Source organism: Daphnia pulicaria, chromosome 7 (genome assembly GCF_021234035.1).
Source record: "Daphnia pulicaria isolate SC F1-1A chromosome 7, SC_F0-13Bv2, whole genome shotgun sequence".
In the NCBI taxonomy this organism is placed as follows: domain Eukaryota; kingdom Metazoa; phylum Arthropoda; class Branchiopoda; order Diplostraca; family Daphniidae; genus Daphnia; species Daphnia pulicaria.
The window spans coordinates 6,079,337-6,104,822 of record NC_060919.1 but is presented as its reverse complement, the minus strand read 5'-3'; the positions used below and the strand labels follow the sequence as shown (position 1 = coordinate 6,104,822).

Sequence of the window (25,486 nt, the reverse complement as noted above, 5' to 3'; positions counted from 1 at the left end):
GCGTCTTCAATTATTGGCTGGCTCTTGCCAAAAAAAGGAAAAAAAAAAGTTACTTCCACATTATTTAAAGACTCTGGAGGATCGAAATAAAAAAATAAAAAAGAGGGGCGAGTTCAAACGCGAGTGAGAGAGAGATAGAGGAGGAAAACACACACCAGACGATGTGAGGACACGGACTGAAAAAAGAGCGAGAAGCAGAAGAAGAAGAAGAAAGATGGTGTAGGCTGCTAGAAGGACATGGCAAGTCTGTAGGGAAACCCCCCTGAGGAGCCCAAGAAGGGCTTTGAAGTTTTGCCTAGTCGTAGTCGTAGTAGTTGTAGGTAGGATGGGTCTGTGCTGTACTAGTCGAAGAAGACGAAGAAGTAGCAGTATCCAAAGCCCCAAGAGAGAATGAAGAGAGAGAGAGACACAGCCGAAATGGAAGATACACGTCTCTCGAATCTCCCTTTTCTCTTTTTCTTTTTTTTCGGCCGCCCCCCAAACGTAATAAATGAAGTCTCAAATAAAAAAGAAGGATATATATAAAAGCACCTACGGATGTTGTATGTGTATAGTATATCTCTCCTTCTCTCTAGTCCGGTACAAGATTCGAGGGTTCGGTCATCCGTGCCCGAGTGCTCCACTTCAGTTGGCAGGGGCGTATGCCGTGAAGAGTCCGAGGGACCAACAAACTGATCCCCGCCCCGTCCCAGAGGCCGTTCATCATCTAAAGGACACACGATCGTCTACACGCTTTTCTTTCTCTTTTCTCTCTCTCGCAACCCAAAACTTGGGTTTGGAATTCTTTATTTAATTTGTTTTTTTTGTTATTTCCATCGCACCCGAGTCCGTGACTGACTCCTTTGTCTTGTTGCTGTTCCTTTTTTATTTTATTTTGGAATTGTTTTTGTTCCTCAACTTACCTTGAGCCAACCCAAAAGCTGGTAAACTTGCTGCTCTGTGAAAGAGGATCATTTGTTGGAGGAGTTGTGCGGGGATTTTTATTTGATATTGAGAGAAAGTTAAAGTTGATGTTTTTGTAGCGGCAGGAATAATGGGCTCGCAAGTCCAAGTTTCGTGTTCATCATGTATGTAGAGTTTGATGTATAATGGGGGAGAGAGCACTAGTGGCAGGTTACTGCTTACTACCAGTTGTGTAATGGGCAGGGCAGAAGGGACTACTAGTAGTAGTAGGTTGTACCCCCTCCTCTTCTTCTTTCCTCAGAGTTGCCCGTAATGAACCTGTTCATGACTCTAGGCAGTCGACATAGTCGTTTCATGTCAGGCTGTTAGGGGGGGCTGTTACTGATACAAACGCCCCGGCCCCTGCTCCCGTGTGTTCCTCTTCTTCTTATGCTGCTGGTAACAGTGGTGCACCGACCGGAGTAACTACGACGACTGCTACTGCTACTACTACTCTTTGCTAGTACCGAATAGGGCAATAGACTAAATGGTGGATATCGGTTGATTGTTACACGACTCTATACCAGCATTTTTTTCTTTTCTTTTTCGCTTTCCTGGCGGGCCCGTTAAATTGATATTTATTTTCCCATTGTTGTTGTTGCTGCTGCTTCTGTTGTTCTGCCGCAAATGTGGCGCACACACATTCATGAGCTTGTTTATTTTTACATGCAGTTTTTTCTCTTTGTTTTTCCCTCCCGTTCGTGCGCACCATTAGTTTGCAACTGCTATTGTGTGACTCTAACGGCCTCTAAAACATTTTCCTCTTTTTTTATTTTATTATTATTATTTTTTTCAAGTGAGAAAAAAGGACGCCCCAAATCGCTCGTTATCGTCCCTCTCTTTTGTTTTGTTTTTATTATTTTTATTTTCCTTTTTTGTTGTGTCACTTGATATCTATAACCCAAACTTGGTTGTGTTAGTTTCTCTCTCTTTTTTCCTACGGGTTAAAATGTTGATCCGCCGGTCACGTCTGTTTAGATGGCGATAGATTGGCTCTCGACGCATCGTTTGTCTTCATCTGCCCGGATTTTCTTTTTTTTTTTTCTATTTGGAAGAAAAAACCAAAAAGTTTTTGGGTGGCTTATTTTCCCCCCTCTCGTTGTTGATGTTGTTTGGAGAGTCGAACCGAAGTAAATTTCAACAGGTTTTTTTGTTTTTTTGGTTATATGACGGTGACGAATAGGCGGCAGAGAATAGGCTAATAACTAAGATTAACTCTTAGATGTTGTGCCTGCTTTTGCTTTGCCTTTTTTTTTTCTTGTTGGCTGATTCATATTTTTTGTGTGTGTTGGGGGGGTTTTCTGGCTTGCCACACCCGCAAAAACCGATAAGAAATATGTTGAAAAACGGCCGCGGCTGCGGCTGCTGCTGCCCGCAGTCTCTGTGTTGGGAGGGTAGAAAGTGAGGCGGACGGATTGATCCCGGCATATAAATCACGGGTGACGGCGGGATCTTTTTTCTTTTATGTATTTCTCGGCCTCCTTTTTTCTTTCTCTCTCTTCTCTCTCTCTCTTATTTTTCGTGTCGTTGAACTAAGCTAGTTAATACCTCTACCTCCCTCCTTCTGCCTCCTATACCCCCCTCCTACCACCACCACCATTGCCTTGCATCCGCCGCCGACTTTTTTTTTTCTTCTTTTCCCGGCGACTGTTATTACATCAAAAGTCTCGCCAACCCGCACCTCGTCGCCTAGATGATGATGGAGATGTGTCTCTTTTTCGCCGAGCTCTACCCCACCCTACCCCAACCCCCACCCACTCCTCCTCACCACCAAAATGAACCTAAATCATGGATGGCAAGAAACTTTTCACCGACTTACACAGTTAGAGACGGCCAGGATCCTTTTTTTTTCTTTTTTTTTTATCCAACTCCCCCTCCTTTTTTTCTCTCCTATACATGTTTATATCTGTCTGTCTCTACATAGGGGAAAGAGTATAGATATAAACATAAATATGAAAGGCAATCCAATTTGTTTCGCCACCGGCAAGTTCGTGGATCTTTCTCGTCGTTGCTTTTTTGCCTTTGAACTTTTTTTCTTTTTCTTCTTTTTTCTTCTTTTTCTCCTTGCCATCGCTCCTCCTAGCCAGGAGCAAAAAAGTGCGCCAGAGAGAGAGAGAGGGGAACGTTCACTTGTATTTCATCCCGCGGGACTGGCAAAGGGAAAGAAAAAAAAAAAGGAGGAAGAAGAGGCACAACAGCACACACACAAGAATATATGGCGTCTCTGGTGGCTGGGAAAAAGAACCGGACCAGACCGAACCGAAAGTGAAAATAAACTCAACTTTTATTTTTTCCCTTTTTTATTTTTTACTTTTACTTTTACTTCCTATTGTTTATTTTATTTTTTTCGGGAGGTTATACACTATTGTTATTCGCCAACTGGGGAAAGACCACCAAAACTTTTTCCTGTGGGTGGTGGGTGTGTTTTTTTTTTCTATCCTTTTAACCTCCTGCGGGGAGAGTATCAAGTCTTCACAACCGACTCTTGTCTGATGGCCGTCAGTTTTTTTAGTCGGGTTTTGATGATGATGATGATGATCATCATCTTTTTCTTCGTTATGTCTTGTGTGTGTGTTTTACCCGTAAAGAGAGAGGGTGGGTGGGATGGTGCACTCCACCTTATTAGAGGTTGATTCGAGCCGACGGCTCCACCAAGATTACCCCAGAGATTCCGCTTTTGCCTAGATGTTGAGGAGGGCTAGGAGCTCTCTTATCATCTCTCTCTCTATTTCTCTCTAATGTCCAGATATTTTCCCAAATAGAAAATGGCCACATTCGTATAAATATCTCCTCCTCCCACCCCCCACCGTCTGTTCAATGCGCCATCAAAAGCATCCGCAGATGATGATGCAATGGACCGTGTTTTCTTCATTACTCCCCCGAAAGATGTGTGGTGTAGGATTATACGACTGCGGTCAACAGAAATTGTGCGTCCATTTTTTTTATTTTTTTCCTTTGAAAATGAAAGAGGCGCGATCCTTGGAAGGAACAAAAATGGCGATGGAAGGGAATAAAAAGAAAAGTCGTTGGCAGCGGCTATTGGAGCGAAAAGGAGCCGAGCTGCTCACATCTGAAGTGTTGCGAATCCAAACTGTGTGTGTGTGTGTCTGTGTGTGTGTATGGGCTATCATCTGGCATCAAAGGGCAATTTGAACTTGACGACCCGCAGGCGTTGTGAGGGGTAATGAACCAAAGGGCCTCTCTCTCTCTCTCTCCCTTTTGCGTGCCACACAATATCAAATGATCACTGTCTGTGTGTGTGTGTGTGTGCGGACGGACTCGTTCCCCGGGTTAGGAGCCACCTAGCACACCCTAGATCCTAGCCCTGGGTGTCTGGATGATTTGATTTGATTTTTTTAAAGTTTGGCAGCGATTGCGTGAGCTGCAAGGAAGGAAGGAAGGAAGGAAGAGACCAGCGGTAGAATCTAGAAAATGTTTAATTACATTTGATAGGGTCGGCGGTCTATATCCATCCCTCCTAAAAACGCGGACCCTGGCTCCTTGTATTTTTTTTATTTTATTTCTTTTCTAGTCGGCTCTCATTATCCAACTATGTTGATGCGTGTGTGTGTGTGTGTGCCGGGCGCTCTTCCGGGGGGGGGGGGCAGCACCCTCTGTTTGATACCTGGAAGCGTCGTCTCGCATGCCAGACGCCCAACTCCGCTTTTTATTTTGTGTTTTATTATATTCCGTCTACCAAGTTTCTCCGCCATCCTTCACTTTTGTGTGTGCAGTTTGCGGTTCATCTCGCTCGCCATCTGGTGGGCGCCTATGGCGATTTCATTGCATCCCATTCTCTCTTTTTTCCCGGCTCGCTCCTCATGTTGTGTGTAGTATTGCACACATTAGATTGTCTTAGAATTATTGTGTGTGTGTGCCTGCCTTATATATGCATCCATCTGGGTGGGGTTGGGTGGAAAACAAAAAAGGAAAAGGGGGGTTAGAGGAAGAGAGAGAGAGAGGTGGCACGGGCCGGAGGAGTTGCTTGTCCCTCTCTGGGATCGATTTCTCACGACAGGCTGTTTCCAGTGTAGAGTGTAGACTTAGTGTCAGGTGACACACCCACCCAGTGTGTGTCTGTGTGTGTGTGTGTTGTCCGTCTTTTACTCTCTCTCTTCCATCCATCCATCTCTACACTTTGCCATGCATTGTGTGTGTCTGTGTGTGTCTGTGTGTGTGTACGGGAGCGATATGTTGTGTCCTAGATGGTCCTAGAGACATCTTGTGGAAATTGGCACCCACCCCACCCTCCCCTAGCGGGTGGAGGGTGGGGGAGGGGGTCACTCCCGTTGCGTTCCCCTCCACCCGAAGTTGCGCGCGCAATTTGAATCAAACGTTTGGGAGGGGGGCTTTTGCGCGTCGCTTTTATATATACTAGATGTATATATATATTTTCTTGGGTGCCACCCAGTCGACACGTTGGCCGGCGCATGCGTGAATTTGTCGCTTCAGATTTTTTTTTTCTTTTCTTTTTTTTTTCTACTTCCCCTCCCTCCCACCACCCTACCCTGTATACTGTGGATAGGGTGGGATGGTGGGGTAGGGTGGAAGGAGGAGGGAGGCGAATTTTGCAGCGGGGTTGGTTTGGGGGTTGACTCCCGAGACGGGCCAGACGGGATCGTTCGGTCGTCCTGGCTCGTTCACAGCTCCGCGAGCTCTCCCCCAAGTTGTGCCACACGAAGCGAAAAACCGAAATTTCTTGGTTTTTGTTTTACTATTTACGAACGATTTTTGGATTCCGCTTTGTTATTCATCGTCTCCCCCCATCGCCCGTTCTCTTTTTTTAACTTCAAAAATTATTCCGCAGTGCGTGTCCTGTACGGGAAAATTAATTTTGTTTCCCCCCCCCCCCAAAAAAAAGACAAGAACAGACAAAGTGAAAAGGAGAGACAAGTCGCATTGTTCGCAATTTCTGTTGGTAATCAGGAGCCGCTTTGTTCGCCCGCCTCCTCCTCTCCTCTGTTGTTGTGTCGCCTACGGCAGTGATCGCCCGTCCGCCGATGATTATCCAATTCACATTGTTTTCAATAGGCGACCCGTTTCGCCGCTAAAGCCTCTCCCCCCGCTCTCCACCCCATTGCCAGACATCTAAATCCAATCTTTGGGTTGTTTATCGACGAAAGTTAAAAGCAAAGAAGAAGAAGAAGAAAATCAAACCAACGGGAAAAGCAGAAAAGAAAAAGAAACGAGACGTTTGTTGTTTGGCTTCGCTCGTTTGACGATTTTTTCGCGATCAATTCAGCGACGTTGTCGTCGGTCCGTCTTGCGTCCGTCCGTCCGTCAGGTCCGTTTGTGTGTTATCTTTCTGGTGGGGGTTTGTCCCGTTCTGGAACCGAATCAGACGGGAAAACGGAGTCGTTTGACTATCTCCAGCCTCTCCGGCAAAGCCCCTGGCTGTGGCTCCCGTCAGTGCAAGCCGGGCAGAGTGACTACACGTACTCGGCCGTCCCACTGCACCACCCGCACCATCAGCACCAGTCGTCACCGTTGAGTTCGCAGCCGGCCAAGAGACGGAAAACGTCGTCGTCGTCGACGGTTGTCGGGACGAGTCTCGCCGGATCAGGATCAGTCGGATCAGCCACGAGCGGTGCGTCGAACTCGACGGCCAGGGCGAGTTTTGAAGCTACTGAACTGTCCGTCTGCCTACCGGCCTCCGCTGCTGCGGCTGCAGCGGCGGCTGCCTGCCAACAGTTCACGACGGATCCCCTCGCCGCCGAAGACTTGCTCCTCAGCTGGTACTCGCTCTACCAGCCGCGGCCCAATCCCAGCTCTGCGGCGGCAGCCGCCCACCACCAGGCGGCCACGGCGGCCGCAGCCGCTGCCGCAGCCGCCGCTTCGGCTCCCGCCGGCTCGATGCTGGCCGCTATGTCGACTCTGATGATGCCGGCCGCCGCCATGACGCTGGCCGGCCATCACAATCTCCATCATCACCATCCGGGGGCCGCGGCCGCTCTGGCCGGCGCCCTACAGCACCAGCACCAACACCAGCCGCATCACCACCATCCGCATCACCACCACCATCACCACCATCACCAGCAGCAGCAACAACAGCAACACCAACAACATCAGCAGCAGCAGCAGCAGCATCAGCACCAGCCCAAGCCGGCCGACTTGCTGAGCATTTCGGCGGCCGCGGCGGCCGCCGCCGCCTCGTCTGGATCTCACCCGGCCGGAGCCGCTCTGCCCATGGCTCACTTGGCTCTCAAGACGGCCAGCGTCAACGGTCACGGCGGGAGCGGCAGCAGCAGCAGCAGCGCCAGCAGCGGCGGAGGAAGCGCCGGAAGCGGGACGGCCAACGGCCATTGTCAGAACAGCAACGGTAAAGGCTCTCTCTCGCTCCTTCGTCCAGAAGCTAATTCAAACAGCCGCCTAGGTTCTGCACAGCCCCGAACAAAGCGGGCCAGCATCTCTGTGCCCTCGGGGCCTGGATGTGTGTGAGGGAGAGCGGAAGGAAAATTGCGGCAGGGGAGAGAGAGAGAAACGGCCCGAGCTTTCAACATGTTTGAATCGTTAAGAGCAATAATGATTAGGCCCTGAGGTTGTTGCAACAACAACAACAACAAGAACCACCCACACTGCTGTACTCTACGGCTCGGCTATTTGACGGGCTATATATTTCCTTATTCCGGAATGGTTAGACGTGGTAGTCATCATCTATTTTGACCGGATCTTTTTTTTTTTTTTATGCTATCCCGACGGCGGTGGCGGAGGTTCTTTGTCCGTCTGCGTTTAATGGTTAGTAGACGGCCAGTCAGGCGCCACCAGGGAGAGAGGACGGCGTTTCGATCCTGGGTCCAAGTGGTAGTAGTAGTTGTTGTTGTTGTAGTAGTAGGACGTCTAGTCGGGCTGCGAGGAACTCTAAGGAGCATGAAGAGTGGAGAGAAGGATGGAAAGGAGCTCTCGCGATTTGCTCGTTATCACGGGAAAAAAGGGAGGAAGGGAGGGTAGGAGGAGGAGGAGGAAGAAGAATGGAAAGAAATGATATAAAAAGTGGGAGAAGAAGGGCGAACAGTGACTGATGAGGACCCAAGGAAAAAGACGTTCTCGAGCTGTTGAGGGCCACATCAAGAACCCATTTCCTCCTCTTCTTCTATTTCTTTTTCTCCTTCATTTTCTCTCCCCTTTTTTCGCTTTCTCTTTTCTCTCTCGTCCGTTTTCAGACGCCCGACTTTCTCTCTCTCTCTCTCTCGTCTTGTTCTTCCGACTCTCATTCCGATAGGTCAATAGATCCGGCGCCGCAACGGCCGCAGATTGCGTCCATCCAAAGACGTGAAATAATAAAAATAAATAAAAAACACAAGAAAAAGAGAATAATCGTAATAATAAAGAAGAAGAAGAAGGAACCGTTTTCATCGAGTTCCTTTTTTTTCTTTTCTTTTCCGTTCGTCCGGTTCCATCCCCGCAGGACACATTATCGACTACGTGTCCAACTACTTTTGGATCTGTTTTTATTTTGTTTATTGGATCGGCCCTTTTTATTTTATTTGATATTATTTTTTCGTTCTACCATTTGATTGTCATTTTTCTGAACTGTGAGCTAACCGCCAGACGACCAATGGCTGTTGTTCTTATATAACTCTAGAATTATGATTATTATTATTACACGGGAGAAAGTCGGAAGGCAAAAGAGTTTTTCGGGGGGGATTATCCCGGCCCAGAATTGAGGGTGGTATAAAAAAAAGAGAAAAGAAAGAACCGATAAGAGAGTTGGTACGGATTCGGAGGGTTGGTTGAGTGGGAGGGTTAGAGTTAAGGAGAGAAAAAAAAGTTGGGTCACGCCAACCGACGATTTTCGGTTTCGTTTCTTTTACCCACATTGTACGTGTATGCGGTTGTATGTTGATGATGATGATGATGCCAAGAGTTACTACGTAACCGGAGAAGCTCTTTTTCTTTTTTCTTTCTTTCTTTTTTTCGATGGAAAACAACAGCAGCAACAAAATGAGGCGACCCGTTTCGACGGGGGTATTATATCCGCCATTTTGGTGTCGGCTGGTTTCTCCCGATTGATTGTCTAAACGAAAAATATCGATTTGAAAAATGTGTCATCATTTTCCTTGTTGTCGTCGTCGTCATCGTCACCTTTCAGGATCGATTCGATCCTGATTGTCGTCACGACGATTTTGAAAGAAAAGGTCTTCTTCCTTCTTGTGTTGTATTTAAATCAGTCTGTTTTTTTTTTTTTTTAGAAATGTATATTTTTCTTGGCTCTTGGCCTATTTAGAGAGTTGATGGAAGATGTTGAAAAGTTCGACGAATCGGCACCGCAGTGTTTCTGTTTGTGTTGATATTTTTTTTTTATTTGATTTTTTCTGGGATCCTGCTTTTGATATTGAGATGGTTAGTGGTGGGGTTGGCTTGTTTGTGAGGTACCCACACGAGCGCTTATCGCTTTTCTTGTTTGGCTACGTGTCGCTACAGCTGTTTCTATAGACACACACAAAGAGGTACAGCTCCCCGTGTGAGAGATTGTTGTCGATAAATAAAAAAAGATAGATGGATGGCCATAAAAATGTTGCCGAGGAGAAGAAAAGAAAAAGGAGAGACGAGTAGACAGTCGTCCCGACATCTCTCTTGTACGTATACGTATACGACTGGTGGGTTTGATGGATGACTCTCTTGCACCGATCCTGCGAGACTTGTCTTCATTCATAATCAAAGAATCGCCAGTAAAGGAATGGTGGGTGAGCGCGGGAGTCGACCTCAAACAATTCAATTGCTTCTAAACGCGTTCGCTTGACCGAGTCGGCGGGCGGCGGGTCTTCCGGTCGACTACATTTCCATCCATCTCTTTTTCTTCTTCGTCTTTCGGTCTGTTTTCTACATTTTTTATAGCCGCGCTGCCGCTTGTTTGCCGATTCTATTTATATTTATGCCAATAGCGTTTCCCAAACAAAAGATGAATGTCGTTTTTTCTTTTTGGTATTCTTTTAAGTTATTTATTTGTCGATCCATTTTCGTCTTGTCGAGGGGGGAGGGGGGCAAACCCAAATATTAAAGAGGAGGGGGGAAAGGTAATAATCAAAAATATGCGCCCAGCCCAAAGGAGAGATGGGCAGAGAGAGAAACTCTTGTGAGGAATGGAATCAATGAAATAAGAAAAGAAAAAAAAAGAAAAGAAAAACAACATGGCTGCCACAATCTCTTTAAAAGGGAGATTCTTTTGTGAGGTGTATAGGTCCTCACCTTGTCGTTCGTGATGGAGTGTCGCCGACCTACCCACTCTTGTGCGCGACGTCTATCCCCCCCCCCCCCCACTACCCCTCTTCCATTCCTCTTCTTTTTTTCCTTTATAGGATTTTCCGAGTCTCGGAGCAGTTGAGGTGGTTCTTATTTGAACTCTAGGATCCCTTGTATTTATTTTTTTTAGGGGGTTATTTCAATAACAAGTCGCCATTTTATCAAAAGCATTTTTCTATTATTCCCTTTGTTCACCCGTTTTTTTTCAATTTTTTTTTTGCTTTCCTGGCAACCCCCTTCTCCTCCCACATTTGGGTTTTTTCTTTTTCATCTTCTTTGTAAGAATGTCGGATATTATATAGGCCACTAGTCGCCTTGAATTTTGGTCTATCTAGTAGAATGTACATCTATCTATCTATCTATTGTACATACACATCTATAATATAGATAGATAGATGTGTATACTTGTATCTTATACAAGTCTATCCATTTCGGCTTGATTGCGCCGGCTCGGTGTCGCTCGTTGATTGGATTACGTGTTTCTCTCTCTCTCTCGCAACTCGCATTCTCTCTCTCACACCCAAAACACACTGGGAGAGAGTTTGGTCATTTCGTGGGAGCTCCAAACAAGAGCAGAAGGGGGGAAGGAGGGGGCCTTTAACTAAAAGGGGGAAGAGAGAATGAGGATGGCGGTGGGTGGTAGAAACAAGAGGATTTGTTATCGATCGAGTAGCCTTAACATACATACGTACACACACACATGGCAGACGTCGAGTTGTTTTCTCTAGACAATATTCCAGGCAGCAGCAGCGGCGGCGGCAGCGTCGGTCGGCGTCGGAGGCATTATAATACACACACGGCCTGACGGGCGGGCGGGTATAGCGGGTCGTCTATTTATACGGTGGGAGATGTTGCAAAGTCGTGTGGGGCGTTGTTTTTGGCTGACAGTCGTTATTATTTGATACGCTGGATGGATTGTGACTGACTGTCGACCGAGCGACTCCGACTTTCATTCTTAGTCGCCGTCGTCGTCGTCGTCAGATTATACAATCTCTTACATATATCCACCACGTTCGGTTGTTGCCAAGTGGCACGGGGAGAAGAAGAAGGCGAAGAAGAATTGGTGGCGAGGTTTTCTCTTAACGAGATTCCAACGGCTTTGACACACACGAAGACTCGGTGCACCCTGAAAAGCACAAAAGGAGTTTCTTGTCTTATTTTTTTCGACCCACTACACGTTCAATAATTTCCCTTTTGATGGACTCGCCCCCCCCCCCTCTCCCCAACTTATCGGTTGTATTTTGAGGAAAGGAAAAAAAAAAAAGAAATGTTGTTTGCCTGGAAATGTGTGTATATCCGTGTACATCCATCCATTTTCAGGGTGGGCCCCGCTCGGTCGACGTTATCAAGTGTCTTAATGTGTGTGGCCAAGTTGAATGAGTTGCGGGGGGATCCCTTACTTCTTTTTTATTTTCTTTTTTTTTTGGTTGGTGTCATTCCGTCATGTGACTGACCGCCCGACCGACTGTGAAAGATAGAACGAGTGAGAGAGAAGAATTTTTTTCCTTTTTCTTCCGGGCTTTTTTTTTTTTCTTCTTCTTCATCCGGAAGGAGAAAAAACGGAAGAGAGGGGAAAAAAGGAGCATCTTGGCTCCTCTCTTTTCTCCGATTTGGGGTTTTTCTTCTTTTTATTTTTTATTTTTTGGCTTTGCTCGAATGTGTCGCCTCTTTTATCCGAGAGAAGAAAATCCCGGCCGATCCTTCTTCCACTCTGGGGCTCGGATGTATCTACTATCTCGGATGTGCAGTAGGCGTACGACTCGCAGTGGCAGAAAAGGAGAGAGAGGAGGGTCCTAGGCTGCTTTGCTGCTCTCTAGACCCTTTGGCCGCAAGCCGCAGGAGCGTAAAAAAGAAAAAAAAATATACTCCATTTTTTTTCTTTTTTAGATGCGACCGCACAGTCTATATTATTTTCGCCTGCTCTGTATATTTAGATGGATGGGTGCCATACTACCCACCCACATGTGCGTGTGTCGTACATGTTGTACAACTCGTTCGCCAGTTTTTTTTTTTTTTCTTTTTTTCCCCCATTTTTCTACAATGGGATGGAAGAAATAGCGACCGACAACAAAAGAAGAAAAGGTGCAAAAAGAGAGAAAAATCCCCTTCCATCTCTCAGCTTGTGTGTGTGGCTTTTTGTGGGCGACACACACAAGTCCGCGCTACGGCGCACACACCACAATCCTTTTTTTATTATTTATTTATTTATTTCTCCCTCTCTTTCTTATACTTACCACCGCCAGAAAAAAAAGGGGTTGCATTAATCCAGAAAAAGGGAGAAATATTGATATAATATCGTCGAAGACGGTGGTGGAGTGCACTGCTGCCAGGCGTGTTTGTGACGGAGCGGAGATGAAGGCGAATGCTGTTTTGAAGAGGTTTGACAAGCTGGAAGAAGAGAAAAAAAATCATCTTTAAAGAATAAGCAACTTGCCTTTTTTCTCTTGACATTCCAACTGACTGACTGTTTGTTAGTTTCGGGGTCAACCATTGGAAAGATCCAAGTTTTCTTCCAGGAATTTGAGGGGGGAAAATTGCTGCGGTTTCGTTCCATGCGGATTGGAAAGTGAAAGAGACGGGCAGAGTGGAGAAAATAAGGAAGGCTGGCAGCAGCTGCTCCTGCTCCTGTTCTTGTCGTTTTACTTTGATTTCATCTTTTTCTTTTTTTGGGACTTTTTTTTTCGACGTTCCTGCTGTTGGTTGCTCCTTTATTTTCGCTTTTCCCCTTCTTGTGTTTATCTCTTGCCCGACGACATCTGCTGGCCAGTCAGAGTGTCCAATTTTGATGAAAAGGCACGGTCGGGTGGGGATGATTTTGCTCGCAAACATCTATCCACCCCCCCATCCTTCCATCGCCCGGTTATATTCACTTTATATTATTGTATATCTACGCCGAAAGAGTATTAGAGAGTAGTAGTTGTTCCGCCACTTTTGGTTCGGATGTCAAACGTGTCTCCCCCCTTCCTTTTTTTGTGTCCGCCCGTCTCTCCTGCGAGGGGGTGGGGAAAAGGAGAGGAGGATAGAAATTACAGTATCTCCTTTTCTATTCCCTTTTTTTTATTTTCTTCTTTTCTCCTTTTTTTTACTTGAATGTCTCTGAAAGATGATTGAAGAGATGAAAGTAACGCGTGGAAGCGTTTGAATAGGATCGACTTTGGGTCGGTCGGTCCATCCGCGTTATGTAGATCTGAGAGAAGGGTGGGGGTTTGGGGGAGAGGAGGAGAGGAGGAGGAAGAAAAAAGGAGGACGGCCCGGCTGGCCCTGTCGAGTCCCGTGACTGTTATTGACTTGTGTGTGTGTGTGTGTGTTCGAATTCAATTTCGTTTCAGAGACGAAATGACATTGACGGGCGCCACCTCTTCCTTATCCCTCGCTACCACCACCGCTGGGCCTTTCTCCTTCTCTTTCGCTCTCACTCTCTCTGCCTTGGGCCTATTGGGTTGTTGCTGTTGTTGTTGTCGTAACACCCGCCCGACCGTGTCTACTGTACCGAAAATAACTCTACGGACGACGACGACGGCGGCGGCGGCCCTGCAGAAAAGTTGACAGTCTTTGCGAGAGTCCAAAATGGAATGTTTGTCGACTTTTTCTTTTTTTCTTCATTTTGTGAATCGTCTCTCTACGACGCACAAGTTGATGGAAACGCAACAAAAAAGAAACTAGCCAGAAAAGGGGTATACATTTTGTTTTTGTTCTTTTTCTTTCTTTTTCTCTTTTTATTTTCGTGTGTCGTTTGTTTGTTTTCATATGTTCCCTTTCGTCTTCTTCTTCGTCCTAACACATCGCCATTGATTTTCATCAAGGGAACATGGCTGCTGCTGCTGCAGGCTGGCTGGCTGGCCTGGGTGACTGCTGTTGCCCAGCTCCTTATCTTCTTTTTTTTTTCCTTTGCTCGCGTGTGTCCCTCTTTGGCGCCTTTCATTCTGTTTAGTTCTCCGTTTCATCTTTCTCCCTTTTTTTTTCTTATTTGTTGGCTCGCCGAGAGACACACGAGGATGATCAATCGTTTTTTCTCTTCTCTTCTCTCTTTTCTCTCTGCGTCCGTTTTGAGAGAGGGAGATTGGAGCAGCAGCATATGACGATGGCATTGGTGAAACGGGGGAGTGTGTGTGTGTAGAGAGAGAAAGAGGAGGGACGTCTTTGAGTAGATCAAGTTGAAGAGATGAGAAGAGCAGAAAAAAAAGATGAGAGGATTTCCGGATTTTGTTTTTTTATTTTTTTGTCGGTATTTTTATATATGTATTTTCGCTCTTTTATATGCGACAACTGGGGCGAGAGGAGGCAAGAAGGAGAAGAAGAAGAAGAAGAAGGGGAGTGTAGGGGAGTGTAGGGGGCCAATCCCTATTCTCGTTGCGTAAAAGGCAGACCGGGTTGTGGGGGGAATAGATACCCATCAGTTGATCAATGCTCGGTCGCAGCCAACCACACACACACATTGCGCTCGTATGTGTGTGTGTTGTGTATTTATTTATATCTGCGAGAAAAGGAGGGAAGAAAGAAGAAGAAGAAGAAGAAGTCGGAAGGAGTCTAGTTGTGGGGTTAGAAAAGAGGAGGATCTCTTCTTATTTTTTTTTTCTCCTTTACTGGCCTTGTTCTTATCACGACGCCATCTTTTCTTTTTCCTCCCGAAAAAAAAAAGAGGAAGGGGAGGGGGAGTAGAAGGGCGGAAGCAATAGGAGATGGCAGTTGCTTGAGGAGAGAGGGCCTTGTTTGTTAGTGCCATTGCTTTTGATTTGATCATCATTTCGAGCTTCTTCTTCTTCTTTTTATTTTATTTTATTTTTTTTTCACCATCCCATCCCATCCCATCCATCCATCCCTTGGAGTACGGTGGGTTGCCGCCCGGCTGTTACTGTCACTAGCTCCTGATAATCCATCTTTGGATGCTTCAGGGGTAGCAGTTGCAAGGATCAGGGGGGAGAGGCTCCTGAGGGCTCCTTATTTGCCACCAAGAGTCAAAAGGGACTACTAGTAGCCGGGCTAAAAAAGAAGAAAAAGTCTAGCGGTTTGTGTGTTAGCCCCTTTTTGCATCCGCCTGGATGATGCGGAGAGAGGCGGTGCCCGGTACTGGGGCGGAAGAAAAAAGCCGGCCAAGATGATCCATCCATCAGAGTCAATGAGAGCCACACACACAGTCAGATGTACACATATCTATCTATCTATCCATCTATCTATCTCTATATTTTCTATTTATTAATATCGAATAGAGATCGAGAATGGGATCTACACATTTGATACGTCTATTACTCTTAAGGATCATTGGCAGAAGGAAATGTGAAGGAGCCTGGCGGGGGGGTTGATGCTCACAGCTCACATCTATCAAAAAGGATGTGGTGGCAATCGATTGGCTTGCACAGTGTGACACCCACATGCGAGCAGCACCGAGAGAGAGAGACTCTACGACCCCCTTCCGTATTCCACGGATCGGAAATCAGATCCTCCTTTTTCTTTTTCTTTTTCTTTGGCCGTCCGTCCCGCGTGATGGCCAATTTTCTCTTGTCATTTTGAGATTATTATTTTTTGGTTGTTCCTTTTGATTTTGCCTCCTGTGACGGGCTGTTTGCGTCATTGATCATTCGGAAGATCGTCGAGTTCGATTTGGCCTTTTTGTGAGAGGGGGGAAGGGATCCCGCTGTTCAACTTATTTCCGTGAGAGCACCTGAAGCTCTATTTTTCATGGCCTTTGAATATTTGAGCTGCTGGAAAAAAGTAGAGGGATCCGTTGGTGACGTGTGTCTGTTGTTGTTTCATTTCCCGTCATGTCATCTAATCTTGAAGAGTTGGACGTTTCACAGGCGGCGCTCATTTCTTCTTTTGTTTTGACGTTCCTTCGTGCGTTCGTCCGGGCCCGGGTGGGGTGGGTTTTTATTTTTATATCGTTGCCCGGCCCCTTTTGTTTGTTTTTTTCTTTTCATTATTCGCCATTAAGCGGACGGTATTGTGTGGCCAGCGGGGAAAAGAAATAAAAGGGGGGAGTCACTTAATGGATCGACCCGATGATGATGATGATGTCGGGGGTATCGGTGGTCTAAATCACCTGCCTTTGAGTGTGTACAAGAGCTACCACTACCTCTCCCCCCTCTGAAACTTTTTTGAGGTCGCTCCCACCGTTCACTCCCGCGTTGACGTGGAAACGCCCCTCCCGTGTGGAAAACGAGTCCCTCTAGAAAATCGAATAAAACAACCAAACCAAACCAAATCAAACAGAAAGAGGGAAGAAAAGTTTGACCGGGGGTCGTAAAAAATGGGTAGAAAAAAAAAATACGACAGAAAACAAAAAAGAAGTATAGAATAGAGAGAAAAGTCGTCAAGTCTCAATGGACTTGTTTATTTATTTCCGAAACAAAAAACAAAACAAAAAAAAACTTTTTCTTTCACGTTCGTTTTCTCCCGTTTGGTTGGGTCCCATCTTGTTTCTTCTTTTACCATCCGGGACAAAAGTTTTGTGTTACATCCCCCCCCCTGCACCCCCCCCCCCCTTTCGCCTGTTTAGTAAGAGAGGGAGGGGAAAGTATTATGTGGAGCAAAATAGATATCTTTTGACAAACCCCAGCCCGAGAGAGAGAGAGAGAAATAGAAAGAGAAAAGCATCTAATGGAAAAGGGGTCGTTCGGTTTTCGTTACTAACGGCCCAAAACATTAAGAACAAGAGAAGAAAATAGGAGTCCTGCGTGTATTCCTTCCCTCCTTCTCTCTCTTTTGCCTTGCCCAGCCAGCAGCAGTCTCCAATGCCCACTTTGGCCCGTTGAACTCATTCTCGTCCCTCGCCGAATAGTCGACTGAGAGAGAAAGAGAAATGATTGAAAAGACGCCCGGGCGTCGTTTGATGTCTCTCTTATTCTCTCGTTGTGTTTATCTTTTATTTTATTTTATTTAAAAAAAAAAAAAAAATGGACGTCACTGTCTATCGAATCAAGTTGAGTATAGGCCCCTGTATTGTGTGTGTGTCTACACACACACGCACGAATTGATCCATTGCTTTTTTATTATCTATATTTTTTATTTCCTTTTTTTTTTTAAATCCGAAACATGAGGCCTCGATCCTCGAAACGGGATTTGATGGATGTCGAGTAAAAAAAGGAGAAGATGAAGAAGAAAAGAGTCTCTTATCATTTTTTTTCTTTCTTGTTGCCCGGCCCATGGGCTGGGTGGGGGCGGGCTTTTGATGTATTTATTGCACTCCATTATGATATGCAGTTTAGAGATATATATTATTATTATTATTGGTATGATGATACAAGTGTAGAGAAACGTTTTTTGGCGACAGCCAGTGATGGAGGGCTGGCCCCCCAAAGTCTGAAATATATTTATGGTCGCGACCCCAAAAGTCTATATGAAAGTTGGACGGACTAAAAAAAAGACGAAAAACAAGAAGAAAAGAAAATGGAGGAAAACAGTAAAACACAGACACACACAAAAAAATAGAAGAGAAAAACTTTTGCTTTCTTTTCTTTTCTTCCGTTAAGTTTTGCTGGTGGGGGGGCTCTTCGCTCTTGTGTCGCGTTTTTCTTCCGGTTTTTCCGTCTTCTTCTTCCCATCCGCCGCCAGCTGTTTTGATGTCGTTGTACAATCAGGAGGAACAGCCATTGATGGGCCGCCTAAATGGGAAACATTGGGAGAGCCACCTGACGACCGAGTCCCCCCCATTTTCCATGTCTCGCCCCATCCATCCGCCGACGATCCATCGCCAATGGTTCCCTCGGCACATCAATGGTTCCCCCCCTCTACTCCCATCTACTTTTTTCGTCTAAATCCCACGGTCATTGATCCGCCAGCTCCTTCGATCCTGGACGGACTTTTCTTTTTCTTCCTTTTTTCAAGTCAAAATCAACAGACGGCCGGCGGATGGAAACAAAAAACAAATCCGCCCGTCTCTCTCTCTTTTGGAAAGTGGACGGCCCCTCCATCCATAAAATAAAAATGTACACACAGACAGACACATATTTGGCCACTTTGCTAATACAAAGTCAATAGACGGTGGAAGTCAATAGACGGTGGTGGCCGGGTCCAGTGTGAGTGGACAATTCTTTAGTGTCAACATTCATTTGTTTCCAAGTCTCTCTCCTTATCTAAGTTGATCGTTTGGGATTTTTCTTATTTAAAAAAGAAAATAAAGAAAATGAAATTTTATTAATATAATTTTTAATTTTGTTTTCATTGCAGAACATTTCCACATTTTCGTGGGGGACCTGAGCCCGGAAATCGAGACGCACACGCTCCGCGACGCCTTCGCCGCTTTCGGAGAGATCTCGTAAGTCGACAACCCACAAAATTGTTTTTTAATTTGAAATCAAATTTACATTTTTTCTTTTGGTTGGGTGGTGGGTTGGGGGGGGGGTTTGACCTATATTGTGTTGCGTGGGCCTGGGAGACGGTACACACAAAAAGATGACTCTAACACAAATCACGAGGTTATATAACAGGGAGGAAGAGGATGGATGCCGACTAAGCGATTTTCGTTTGTTATCGATTGCCGGAATGGCTTCTCCTCTCTCTTCTTCTCCTCTTCTTCTTCTCCTCCTCTTTTCTCTCCTTATACCAAACTCGGTTGAATTGAATCGACGCGGCGACATTTCTCGTTTCAAAGTGGACAAATCGAATTTCCCTATTGCGCATATCAGCAAGAGCGTTTTCCTCTATGTGTGCAAGGACGGACGGACGGACGGACGGACAAGGGAGGGGTGGGTTAGAGCGACGCCGGTCTTTCAAAGTTGGCTGCATTCTATTTCGGATGGAGAGAGAGTCCGCCCGCCTACGTGTGTATACGTAAGGAGGTGGGCAGACAGACAGACTGGGCAAGAGACGCCGAGAGTTTGTGAGCTCGTCTCTCTGATGTCGACGGGTGACTTTTCAGTCGTCGTTGGGTGGGTGGGTGGTGGAAAGGGGGGGGGAGAGACTTAAAGAGTAAAAGCGACGCTTGCATACAGAAGCTTTCTAGAGTGGAAAGTTGGGCCAGCAAGGAGTGGGGAGGAGCTTATTTTGTTTTTTTGTTTTTTTCGAGTCAACTTTGGAGTCGAGACCTCCGTGTCCGTCTATGAAATCCAGACACAACTCGTCGTTTTCACGACCAAATCCAATTGTCGCCCGTCTGATCAATTTGCGCCCCATTTTTGTTTCAAAAGTTTATTTTTTATTTTTATTTTCCCTCCAGAATAAAAATCTAATCAAATCAATTGTAATTGTTGTTGTGTGTGTTGCTAGACCGGGGTGGAAAGATATGAAATCCTCCCCCCAAAAATTTATTTTTTATTTTTGATAGACGTTTACTACTAAAAAAATAAAATGATTATTGTCTGACTGTTGTGTGGACTCGGTCGGGAGGGTTTGATGGCGCCAGTTGTGGTGGGGGGAGGCGTTGGTGCGGCAAAACTGAATCGATGATGGCCGCTCCTCTTTTTTTTCTTTTTGTTATCCTTTACACGACCGGGCCGGGCCGCCACCACCACTCAGACGATATACATGAAATGACGAGCGCGCATCAACACTACTACTACTACCCGCCACCAAATAAATAAAGGAAACTGTTTAGTATTCGACTGGGCCGTCGCCTTCGTGAGCGTTTTTACCTATCGCTCCTCTTTTCTTACAGCATCTTCTTCTTCCTCTTATTCTTCTTCCGTTTTTTCTTTTATTTGCTCTCCCCCCATTGGGCAATCCGAGCACATTCACTCATTTATCACCATTTTCTCGATCCCTTTCTTCTTCATGGGGTAGCAGAAGGAGTGGGGGGGTGGGTGGGTGATGGTATATTATTTGATGTGTGTACCATTTTCTTTTCCACGTCTTGATCCCACTTTTTTCTTTCTTTCTTTCTTGCTGGTGGTAGTGGTGGAGGGGACGAGAGAGCCTTGGCGTCGTCAGCCCGTTATTTATGTGTTTGTTTGATTTATGTTTACGGGGGGGAAATCTGCTCAGCCCGGCTCGGCCCGGCTCGCCAAAAGACGCTGGGCAAATCCGACGCGCCCTTGACGACCATTTCGCGGGTTTTTTCTGGACAAACACATATAACCTACCCCCCACTTGCACGACAACCCCAAAAAAAAAAGTTTAAACGAAGAAAAATAAGGAATCTTGAAATTGATCCATTGCCGGAATAGTGGAGGAGGGGGAAGGGTAGAGGAGGAGATCAAAGGCCGCCGGAATAAAATAAATTAGAAAAAAATAAGAACAGGAATGTTTTGGGTAGGGTGGGGTGGGGGGAAATTCCTCGAGTGAGCGACGGCGTGAACGCGCACTAAGAGAAAGTCGACGGACGAAAGTGTTCCCAGTCTTTTTTGCCTGGGTATTTTCTAATATGTCGAGCTGGGTGGAGGGGGAAGGGAAGAGAAGGAGGAACGGACCGAGTTGAACTCCCCCACCCGCTCGTGCGTGTTTTTTCTTTTTTCTTTTCTTATTTTCTTTTCTTTTCACTTGTCTCGATTTATAAATGGGCGGAGAAAAGCGACTCCGGATGCGAGGGGGGAGACGGGGCTGGCCCCAGCGTCGTCGGCGTTTTCTCATTAAAAGGCCATTCTTGATGATGATGGCATTTGCATTTTCGTCCTCATCTTCTTCTTCTTCGTCTTCTCTTGTTTGTAGGGGCCTCCTCCTTGTGTAATGCAAATTCTTCATCCTCCCCACCACCACCACCACCCACCATTTTCTAAGTCCTGCGGGTCTTTTGAGACCCGAAATTGCCACTGTCCTTTTTAGTCGTCGTCGTCGTGAAATTCTCCGCTAAAAATAAAATAAAATCCCCCCCGAACAAATCGCAAAGTTGGTCGGGGCTACTTTACTCCCCCTCCCCTCCCCCTTTTTTTGTGACACGCGTGTGAAACGTTTTAGCTCGCGCCGGTTCCTCGTAATCAAATCACCCGACCGGTTCAATTTCTTTCTGGGAAAACAGTTTGGATAGTAGTAGTGGTAGGATGATAGCTGAAGAGTATGATTGAAACCGCCACGACTGGTGCGGTGTAGTTGCTTTCTTGTTTGGTACTACACCCAACTACACCAGCATTTTTGTGTTGTTGCCACCGGGAATAGAGAGAGGTAGGAGGGGTAGGGAGGGTGGGGAAGGGGGTAGGAAGTCTTTGGCTTTTGCATTTGCCATGGTTAGTTGCTTTTCATATTGATTTAATAACGTTAATCACCCGAGCTGAGAGTAGAGCGCGCTCTCTATGTGTAGTCTCTGTCTAGCTCTTTTGCTGCTCTGGCCGTGTCATGAATAATTCCTTTTGGAATCAATCTCTCCGCATATATATATACACACATCCAGCGACTTCCCACCCAACTCCACCACCTCATTTCCTCCTCCTCCTATATCCCCCCCATCGTTCTATACCCTTTTTGTATTTTTCATTTTGGGGTTATGCGCGTGTAATGCTCGTACGCTTCCACCACACGACGTCGACGTCGACGACGCCCTTTTATTCCACCGTCTTTTGTTTTCGCCTCACGCCACCGAGATTCTTCCGTACGGGTCGGGGAGGGGGGGGGAGAAGAAAAAAAATTTGGGAGGTCCTTTATGATTATGATTATTATTTTCTTCTTCTTTTCTTGGGGGGTTCACTCTTCACCTCGGCGCCGCCGACCAATAAGTCGATATCATCGGAAACTATTCACGTCTCTCGACTCTGGGGGTGGGGAATAGAGATGGGCGAAGGAGAAGAAGAAGAAGCTGAAGAAGCTGAAGAAGAAGCTGGAAGGGCAGAAAGAGAAACTGACAGAAGAAGCGAGAGCGTGAGGAGAGAGCGGGAGAGCTGTGGAGCTGGGAGAGTTGGTCCGATGGGAGCGTCACGTTTCTGATTGCAACTCGGTTGTATTGCGTCATAACGACCATTCCCGACTTTTTCTTCATCTTCTTCTTTTCTCCCATCCACCCTACCCCTCCACCACCCTCTTTTGATTCGTCCTCTCCCTCCTCCTCATCCCTCCTTCCCCCTATCCTTGTATTCGTGAAGGAGCTGAGGAATTCATCGCCATTGCGTTTCACGCCACATTGGACAGGAATGGTTTGATTCCCTCATTCTTCCCTCACGCAGTTCTTTTTTTTTTCTTCTTTTTCTTCTTCTTCTTCTCCTCTTTGCTTCCTCTTTCTCACTTGGCTGACGCCCCGAGATTAGGAATAAGCGATGCGAATTCACGAGAGCGACGTCTTCTTCACTCCTTTTTTCTGATTTCTTTTTTTTTTTATTATTATTATCCAAAAACCGTAGAAATACATCAAATGATATCGATGGAAATAAAAGATGGTGGCTGCAATGGCCTCAAATAAATAAAACAACGTCTCAACAAGAGCGACACGCCCCCCGTTCAAATCACATGTCGAGGGATTAGGCAACAAATAAATAAGAAGCCGGGACTTTTTCCTCTTCCCATTTTTTCTTTTGCTCGCCAGTCGACATCAATGTCAATTTTTTTCTCTTCTTCTTTTATTCTTATATTTAAGATGTGTCAATCTTCTTTTCTCTTTTTATTTTTTTTATACCCGGCGCGCTAGAGAGAGAGTTGACTTGATGGCCGGGATGAATTACGGACAGGGCTTTTTCCTTCTTTTTTGTTGGAAACTTGAGATGATTGCGTCTGTCTCTCAGCACGGCCACTGGTCGTATTAACAAGTAAATGGGTGACGCCATCCCAAGGACATTTTCCTTTGGGATCTTTTTTCAAAGGGGGGTGTCGCTGGCCGCTGTTGCCACGGCCGGCCGTCCTCTCCTACATACAATGGAAAAGACAATATATATTGTGTTCTTATTTTGACTTTGTGTCGAGAAAAAGTGACGCTGATTGAGCCAATCATTTATTAATTCAATGTCTTTTTGTTTTATTTTATTTTTTTCGAATGGAAATGCAGAGACTGCCGTGTGGTGCGAGACCCCCAGACGCTCAAATCCAAAGGCTACGGATTCGTTTCATTCGTCAAGAAGTCGGTAAGAAAGAAAAAACATTTAAATTAAGAAAAAGCTAAGAAGAACCTTCTGTTAACAAACAAAAGAGGAAAGGGAGAGAGAGATCAGTGTCAAGGACCTTATCTTTGGCTGCTGCGGCTACTACCCCCGGCCTCGTTTTTCTCCTTCTTTTTTTCTGTTTTCTTGACTTCCAAATGGCGTATTTCGGTATTTTTCTTATTCTCTCCTTATCGATCCTCATATCTTTTTCTCTCTCTCTCGCCTTGCTGTTGTTGCTGTTGTTGTTGTTGTCGCTCCTCCCTTTTTTGTTTTCTTCTTCTCCTCGAGCTCTTTTCCCTCTCCGCGTGTGTATGTGTATATATTCCCCAAAGCTCTGGCCAACTAATTGAGATCCTGATGGATTTCTTTTCTCTCTCTCTCTCTCTCTCTCGCTTCCCTTTTTTGTTTTCTGTCGGCGCGGGTTTGGCTGCTCCCATCTATACATCCCCTCTCTCTCGGGCATGGACTCTGGGTTGGTTTTGTTTTGTTTTTTGGGGCGGTTGTTGTTTACAGCCATGCAAGATTGGGATTCTATTAAGCTCCTCCTTTCTGGCTTTGGTTGCCTTTTACCACCACCACCACTACCACCACGACGGCCACCGCCATTTCTCTCTCCCTTTTTGTTTTTGATTGCAAACCAAAAGAATTGCAGCTAGAGAATATATAGTCTACGACGGCGACTAGACTCTCTCTCTCTCTCTATCTAGTTCTAGAGCTGCTTTTCTCTTTGGGCTTTGGCTCTGTACTCTCTCTCCACTTCCGCCGAAAAGGGCTGGATGTGTGTACATATATATATATATATACACGTTCCGGCTGACTTTCTCTCTCCTTTGGGGATTGTGTATATCTCTTTTTTTCTTTCCCCCTTTTTCTTCTTCTCTGTGCGTGTGTCTTGCTGCTGCTCCTCCTTGTTCCTCTATTTTGCTCTCTGACGGCCAGGAGCAGCCGACTGAAGGGGGGTTGGGGGTGGTGGATCTCCTTTTTTATGTCTCTGATCCATCGTGTGTGAGCTTTACTCTACTTCTTTGAGAGAGAGAGAAAAAAAAATGTTTTTTGTTTCTACTTTTTTTTTGGGTTGTTTTTATCTATTTTTTCTCTTTGTATTTTTGTTTCTAGGACGCTGAGAACGCCATCGCCGGAATGAACGGACAGTGGCTCGGCACTAGGGCCATCCGCACCAACTGGGCCACCCGTAAACCACCGGCCCCAAAAGATGGTAAGTCTCTTGATATTTTGTCTTTTCCAACTTTTTTTTTTTCTCTTTTTGCCATTTTCTTCTCTCCGACTTATCCTTTCTTTATCCCTGGACATTGTGTATGTGTACAATCTTTCACACACACACACACACACATATAAGCTTGAGTAGTAGTACGATGACTTTGGGTTGTTTTGACTTGATATTTTTGAATGAAATTCGCCCTGAGCTTCTGGCGAGAAAGAAAAGAAATATTGGCCAGCTAGTTTCTTTTTTGTATAAGTCGTACATTAGATCAAGTCCATATTTTTTCCTCCTTTTTTTTATATATATTCCGCTCGAGGTTATTCCGCTCCTTTTTTCCTTCTTCTTGGTCCGTTCCGTGTCTCTGGAGAGACCCAAGCAGTTGGATGGAAGGGGGGGGCAAAAAAAAAAGAGAGAAAGAGAGACACACTTGTACAGCCAATATCACTCTGAACTTTTTTTCTTGTCTTTCTACTCGAGTTGCGTGTGCTCTTTCTTTTTCTTCACTCTCCGAGTCTTTTGTTTCGTTTTTCCCTTGTCCATCGGACGCCCGTCTCGATGGACCGTGGGCATTTGGCCATGGCCGAAAGCTTTCAAGAAAGAGCATCACCCCAAACCATATAGAAAGGAAGCGACTCGAGTAAAAACAAAAAAGTAAAAGTAAAAAAAAGACACACGAGAGGACCGCAGAGGAGTGCGTGAATCGTGTCGCCACCCACCAATTTCTTTTTCCTACTCGCAACTCTTTTTTGTTTTCTTATTCTTCCATCTTTTGCGAGATATATATATATACATACAAATAAATATTATATTATATATATAACCGAACAGCCGGCCTTACAGATAGGATGTAATAGGAGTAAAGAAAGGAATGAAACAATATTCGTCCCAAGTTTTTTGTTCTTTTCTTTCCAACTTTTCCTGAGAAAGTGGAGAAGGCCATTCTTTGGAGTAGATGTTGTGCAGATGCTGCCCCTTTTCTTTTTACGGGCCAGCTTCTTCTTCTTCTTCTTCCTACTCCATCCGGATTCTTTCCAGCATTATTGATTGAAATATTAGCCTCTCTTTAGACTCTCTGCACAAGCATTTTATAGACGCACACACACAGAGACATGGATTGCATAGAAATGGTTTGGGTCTCTCTTTTCTCTTGAGGGCC

The 25,486-nt window shown here is 45.6% G+C and overlaps 1 protein-coding gene across 3 annotated transcripts in view; it reads left to right on the top strand.

The window, feature by feature from the left end:
• LOC124348495 (nucleolysin TIAR-like) overlaps positions 1 to 25,486 on the top strand; it is a 60,866-nt gene that overhangs the window by 30,093 nt on the left and 5,287 nt on the right. For 2 of the 3 annotated variants that reach the window (XM_046798721.1, XM_046798720.1), the window contains exons 6-8: positions 18,346 to 18,433; positions 23,015 to 23,090; positions 24,225 to 24,324. In XM_046798721.1, the coding sequence (XP_046654677.1) occupies positions 18,346 to 18,433; positions 23,015 to 23,090; positions 24,225 to 24,324 (264 nt within the window). Of the gene's footprint in view, positions 1 to 5,575; positions 7,262 to 18,345; positions 18,434 to 23,014; positions 23,091 to 24,224; positions 24,325 to 25,486 lie in introns of those variants that run through there. The other variant, XM_046798719.1, reaches the window with a different exon arrangement.